The sequence below is a fragment of the Chrysochloris asiatica genome, unplaced genomic scaffold (genome assembly GCF_000296735.1).
Source record: "Chrysochloris asiatica unplaced genomic scaffold, ChrAsi1.0 scaffold00130, whole genome shotgun sequence".
Taxonomy (NCBI): Eukaryota; Metazoa; Chordata; class Mammalia; order Afrosoricida; family Chrysochloridae; genus Chrysochloris; species Chrysochloris asiatica.
This window is the reverse complement of record NW_006408648.1, coordinates 3,328,064-3,335,174: the sequence shown is the minus strand read 5'-3', so window position 1 is coordinate 3,335,174 and position 7,111 is coordinate 3,328,064. Positions and strand designations below refer to the sequence as shown.

The 7,111-nt window shown below is 41.9% G+C and overlaps 1 protein-coding gene across 1 annotated transcript in view; it reads left to right on the top strand.

Moving 5' to 3' along the window:
* The first annotated feature begins 3,273 nt into the window (after positions 1-3,273).
* The window catches only part of CCDC14 (coiled-coil domain containing 14), a 79,335-nt gene continuing 75,497 nt past the window's right edge, over positions 3,274-7,111 (top strand). Inside the window, exon 1 of the mRNA XM_006869369.1 lies at positions 3,274-3,447. Within this exon, the coding sequence (XP_006869431.1) occupies positions 3,274-3,447 (174 nt within the window). The remainder of the gene's footprint in view (positions 3,448-7,111) is intronic.

Genomic DNA, 7,111 nt, shown 5'->3' with positions numbered 1-7,111 from the left:
TATCAGCTGGATGCTTCACTCTCCACTCTAGTCCTCTGTGGCTATGTCACTGACTCTGGGCCCAAGAGTCCCCAGGTCTTGCAAGGCACCATTTTAATAATAGCAATAAACAAGGGAGGAAGCATAAAGTCTTCAACAGTGGGAAACTGGAGGATGGCGAGACTTCCTCTAGGGACACATTCTCAGGAGGGATCAGTTTCTGGAGAAACAGTCATTGAAAAAGAGGAAATCCTCTCAATGAGATGGATTGATACAGTGGCAACAACAATGAACATAAACATAAAAATTGTGAGGATGGCACAGAACTGGGCAGTGTTTCATTCTGCTACACCATTTTCATTGTACATGAATGAAAAACAATGTTGATAAAACAGTGAGAAAAAAACAACCACGTTACAGTAAGATGTTTCTTACTGTCTAGCTTTGAGGTTTACACATTAAAACCTAAAAAAACTAAAAAAATTTACACATGTAAAAATTCTGGAAGAGAATGAGCAAACTGTTAGGAATGGTGTCTCAGTTATCTAGTGTTGCTATAACAAACAACACAAGTGGGTGGCGTTACAAACAAATGTACTTTTTTACAATTCAGGAGACCCTAAATCTTTTTCAGGACACTGGACAAAGTGGAAGGCTTTCTCTTTGTGCTCTGAAAGGTCCATGTCTCTGTTAAACTTCTGTTCCTTGGTAATCTTTATGTCGTTTAGCATCTTTTCTCCATCTGTGCTTGCTTGATTTGTTCTTTTTATTTCCTCCATCTGTGCCCAATTTGTTCTTTTTATTTCCCTAAAGTGTTGACTTAAGATACATCATACACTGATAGGACCTTATTAAGGTTGTTGTTAAGTGCTGTAGAGTCGGTACCCACTTATAGCAACCCTGCATAGGGTTTCTGAGGAGCAGCTGGTGAGTTTGAACCACCACCTTGCGGTTCAATCCAACCATGCAGTCCAGGGCTTTATCCCACACCAGGTCTCCTTATTAACATTACAAAGAAAATCATATTCCCAAATGGAATTACATTCACAGGTATCAACCCCAAACTAAACCTATTGCTGTTTTGTTGATTACATTCATAATGACCCTATAGGATAGAGTAGAATTGTCCATAGGGTTTCCAATTGGCACTATGGACTAATGCGCTGGACTGCAAAGTCAGTTTGAACCATGAGGTCATTGGTTCAAGCTCACCAGCTGCTCCTTGGAAACCCTACACAAGGTTCTTATGGGTTGGAACCGACTCAATGGCACTTTATAACAAGAACCACAATTTTTATGGAAGCAGATTGCCACACTTTTCCCTTCAAAGCAGCTAGGGGTTCAGACCATAGGCTTTCTGGTTAGAAGTTGAGCATTTAATCACTATGCCAGAACCACTTATTCACAGGTATGTTGTTGTTAAGTGCTGCTGAGTCAGTTCTGAGTCACAGCAGCCCTGTATAGGGTTTCTAACGAGCAGCTGTGGGTTTGAACTCTGACCTTACGGTTAGCACAGGTATGTTGTTAAGTCTGTCAAGTTGGTTCCAATACGCAGTCACCCTGTATAGGGTTTCCGAGGAACAGCTGGTGAGTTTGAACTGCTGACCTTGTGGTTCACAGTCCAGTGCTGATCCTATAGGGCTATACCAAGAGTCAGCACAGGTATAGAGGTTAGGATTTTTAACACATATTTTTGGGGAACATACTTTATCCCCTAACAAGTGGTAATCCATGGGTGGTTGGACTATGGGTGATTTCTTTAAGTCTGTTTTCTAAAATAAGCATGCTTTAATTTTTAATTTTATGAAAAATCAACATAAATCTTAAATTCATTTTAATTTAAAACAAGCCTGGAATCTCAGGAGAACATTAAAAACTGCTATAAGACGTGGAGCTATGGAGCAGCTGGAGACTTTAGATCCAGAGAGGGAGAGCGACTGTGTGCTGAAGACCTGGGGGTACCGGGAAGTATTGCATGGAGGGGACTGTAACCATGGTAATGAGACCATATACGATAGAATGAATGTAAAACTAATGTTCTCCCATGTAAACTATCACATAATTCACAATAAAACATTAAAAAAAAACTGCTATAAGAAAAGAACAGGAAGAGTCAAATACTTGAAAATTTTAATCTAATTCAAAGCTAAATTTACCAATTACCCAGTTTCCTTAAATCTCTGTTGTTGTGGTGTTGTACTGTGGTGTTGTACTGTCCAGTTGGTTCCAACTCATAGCAACCCTGTATAGGATTTATGAGGAGCAGCTGGTGGGTTTGAACCTCTGACCTTGTGATTCACAACCCAGTGCTTATCCTACTGCGCCACACCAGAAGCTCAAATCTCTCAGTATGAGTAATACATGGAAAGATTTTAGTTCACGGATTTTAATATTAATTGTTACTGATACTTCTGAAAGGTAGCTTTCTTTTCTCCCCATTAAAGAAGATAAAATGAAATCAATTGGGTTTACTTTAATTTCTTCTTAACTTGGTTTAAAATATTAAACTAAATACCAATGTCTAAAAACTAATGGCTAATCCCCATTAAAATTAGTACAGTATGTCAATAGTAAGAACACTGTGTCGTTCTTTATTCGCAGTAATTGCCTATAATGAAAGAGTTGACAACTATGCATGGAAGTAAAATAAAAATCTCACCTAATGAGTACTGAGATCGATGCCACAGTGAATAATTTTGAAATTAATAATGATCCCGAGGTTTGATATTCATTGAATATTACGAATAAAATCATTTTAATACAGGCGCATAAAATTCACAACTAAAAACAGTCAAACCCAAGACCAAGTGGCATCAAGGGGTGTTCAAATCATGGTGACTCTGCCGAGACTGTAATCTAAAGGGGAACAGATAGCTTCATCTTTCTCCCGGGAGTCACAGGTGGGTTTGAACGGTGACCTTGTGGTTAGCGGTTCAATGCTTTCTTTACTCCTTGAGCCTCCAGGGTTTCTTAAAACCCAAGTGGTGAGCGTCAATTCCTTCTGAAATGTATTCGCTTTCCATCTCAGACAGTTCCTATGACCCTGGCTGGTCCTATAATTTCCATCTCCTCGAGATGACAGAGCGCAGCAGTCCGCCCCAAACAGCTTGCAGAACTCTGATCTGTTTGTTTGGGCACCAGTTCCCGCCTGTCCTAAGCCTCAGCCTCTAGCCCCGCCCCTTTCCCCAGCCCCAGCAGCCCCGCTCCTGGCCCATAGGTGACGCACCAAGGAGCTGAGAGGACTCTATTGCGCACGTCCAAGGCAGCTCGACAAGTGGAGAGAAGTGAGCTACAATGAGGCGCGGGACTCGGCGGGCTCCTTCCCGGAAACGGAAGCTCGAGGGGCGGGCCAAAAGGGATCGGGAGCCCGTGGCGGTTAATTTTTTTTACTGTTCGACTTCAGTTTCCTCTGTCTGTGTTCCTCTGAGGCTTCGCGAGATGGTTAGGTCCGGACCTCGGCCGGGCCAGGTGAGGGGTATGGACCTGAGGAGTCCACTGTGGGGCTGGAGAGGGACTGAAGTGTTTCTCGGACCGAAATGAGTGTAAAACTCCGCTTTAAAAAAGTCGCGACAACGGAGGTGGTATAAATAAGGCTAGGGGTGGTGGGGGCGGACAGCACACCTTACCTCCCTAATGCAGGTACATCTTCTGTTTACACTGAGTAGTCCTCAGGAGCGTTGCTTTTGGTGTTAGACCTGGGTTTGAGTCCCTGCTTCTGTCGCCTCTCTGAGCTCCAGTACATTGCATCAAATCCAACTTCTTACCCCATCCACTAAGTGCTATTAGCTGAACTTGGTGCTGTTGTCACCTCTGTCACTATTGCTGGTAAGATGTGGCGCTGTGGTCTACTGCGTCAGACTGCAAAGTCTTGAACTGCAAGGTTGGTGGTTCAAGCTCACCAGCCGCTCCTTGGAAACCTTATACAGGGTCGCTATGGGTCGGAATTGACTCGACGGCACTTAACAACTAAGAAAAAATACCCCCATTGGTGTTCTGGCCTTTAGCCTTACTACTCTGAAATGAACGCCCCTTGTTGTCGCTAAAATCCTCTTTCCTGTTTAAAATTCAACACTGGGACATGCCCTTTAAAAAAAAAATTCATGATTTTTTTTTTTTTTTTATGGGGTCGCTATGAGTAGGCAATCGGCTTGCTTGTAAGGTGGAAATAAAAATAAAAACAAACCCACTGCCATCTAGTACACAGTGAATTAGAATCCCATTTTAACATTTTTTACACGAATTGTATCTTGCCATGGTTACAATGCTCACAATGTGTCAACATTCTCATTTTCATTCTGTGCTACTTGCATTGATCTAATTTCCCTTTCCCCTCCTTGATTGTTTGGTCTCATCTGCCTCTCGGCTCAATGAGAGGGGTCTTGCCTTCTACTGATTAAGAATAGTTAGGCGAGGCAGAATTTCCAGCTAAGTACAGCAAAGAGACTTGTAAGTAGGGCCAGGGACAATTTAAGTCAACACGTAACCTCTTCGGCTCCCAGAAAAAGGCTTTAATGGAGTTTAAAAGGTTTGGGGTAGGAAAAAGACAAGTTTATTCACAGGGATAGGTCAAGATTTGGGGAAATGCCCTGTTTAAGAGGGGCCGTGCTAATTGGGTGTGTGCGCAGCATTTTTTCAAGATGAATTCTACCGCAAGGGCGTCTGGTAGGAGCAGACAGATGTATTCTGGGATGTGACGCATGCTTCTGGACTCTAGTTCAAACTCCTCCCAGGGACTAGTGTTTTCTTTAACCCTGGTAGATTTATCCCTTAAAGTTATGCCTAGGGCACTAGATAAACCAGTCTAACCTGTAACTATCTCACAAAGAAGTAAAAACAGAATTTTTATGGATTGTTTTCCTTAATGGCATGACACTGTGATAAGCACTGGACCAAAAATTTGGTTTGAACTACAAGGCCCGGGTTCAAACTCACCAGCCACCCCTTGGGAACCCGATAGAGAGTTGCTATGAGTCAGGATTGACTCGGCACTTTACAACAACTTCATTAATGGCAAGAATGAAATACAGAATTCTCATAAAATAGAGAATTTTGATGGGTGTTTGTCCTTAATGGCACGTCCCAGGATGTGGTTGTTCGACTATGGCCCAGGGCATGTCCTGCACATCTTTACAATTGCTCAGATAAGGAGGGGTGTAGCTCAACATTCCTCAAGACTTCAATGACAAGATTTCAAGAAATAATTGACTTATGTTTAATCTTGATTTCTGAACCCCTTTTTCTCCTTATTTCAGGAGTATGTTACTCACAGTGCCCGTTCCATTCTGGGAATATCTAGTTAATCCTGCAGTGTCCTGGATGGTCCGTGCCCTCTAATGTCTTTGCCTTTGCACGTCTATTATATTTTCTCTGCCTGTATTGCCCTAATGATCTTCTGTTCTTCAGAAATCTTCCCTAGTACTCTGACATCTCCCATGATTGGGTGCCCCTCATCCTATTGCAAGCACCCTGTGTTAACATTTACCAATTATTTTTTTTTAACTTTTTATTGTATATTGAGTGAAAGTTTACAGAGCAGATCATCAGTTTTACATTCAACAAATCATAGACTTCCTTTCATTTCAGTGATTTCAATCCCCTGCATGTATCGTCAGTTATCCTACTTCATTCCTGTGATTCTTGTATCCATGCCACCTTCTTTCTCAGTCCTTCTGAATTTTGTCTGTAGGTAGATGCAGCCCTTTCCATGGTGTACATACCTCACTAGTGTTGTTGTCCTCCCTCCCTGTACACCTGTCTACTGCATGGCTGAAAATTAAGCTAAGAGGTTAAGTTTAGTTTTAGACCTGAATGGTGACTAAGGGCTCAGGTACCACCAATCTCTCTGACTAGTAAGCCTGGTCATTTTTAATATAATTTTGAGTTTTGTTACATATTTTTCCCACTCTATCCATGACCTTCTAATATGATTCCTTTCAGAACAGTTGGTGGTAGTAGCCGGGTTCCATCTAGTTATTCTGGTCTCAGGGTTTTGTTGACTGATGTCCATGTGGTTTTTTTTTTTTTTTTTAGTCCATTGGGCTAATTGTTCCCAAACATCAATTTTCATCACTCTTTTCCTCCACACAGGGAGACTAACAGTTGCACCTTAGATGGCTGACTGCTCATGAGCTTATAAGATCCCTGGCACTACTCATGAAAGTAGTTTGCAGAACATTGTGTTTGTGGACTATGTTATGCTTATTAACCATGGTGGATCAGACTACTTTTCAGAATCTTTGACTCTTTACCTGAAAGAAGCCCTGGTGGTACAATGGTTAAGCCCTTGGCTGCTAATGGAAAGCTTGGCAGTTATAAACCTCCAGCTTCTGCATGGGAGAAAGATGTGGCAGTCTGCTTCCTTAAAGATTTGCAGCCTTGGAAACCCAATGGGGCAATTCTACTTTGTCCTGTAGGATCACTCTGAGTTGGAATTGACTCAGTGACAGTGGGTTTGAGTCCCAGCCTCTGGTTTATTTTTGCTTCTTCACATAGGATAACACTGACATAGAAGATTTTCAGGGAATAATTAGTAAATTTTTAGGAAATGTATTCTGTTTCTCCCATAGACCGGCTACTTAATTGCTTCTAACCACTCTTTGTTTCTTCATTTATCAACTCATCTCACTCATTTCACCATTAATATGAATCTTTAACACTCTTTTAAAGACCATGCTCAAGATTTCTTCCCAGTACTTATATTCACTGAAATACTATACAACCATTGTTGTTGTTGTTAGGTGCCATTGAGTCAGTACCAACACATAGTGACCCAATGCACAACAGAACAAAATACTGCCCAGTCCTGGGCCAACCTCACAATTACTGCCACATTTGATCCCATTGATGCTGCCACTTCTCCAATCCATCTTGCTGGGGGTCTGCCTCTTTTTCTCTGACCCTTCACTTTACCAAACATGATACATTTCTCCAGCGACTGGTCCCTCCTGACAATATGTCCAAAGTATGAGAGATGAATCTTTGCCATCTTGGCCTCTAAGGACCACTCTGACTGCACTTTTTCCAACACAGATCTGTTTGATCTTTTGGCAGCCCATGGCACTTTGAATATTCTCCTCCAACAGCATAACTCAAATACATCAATTCTTATACAGCCTTCCTAATTGACTGTCCA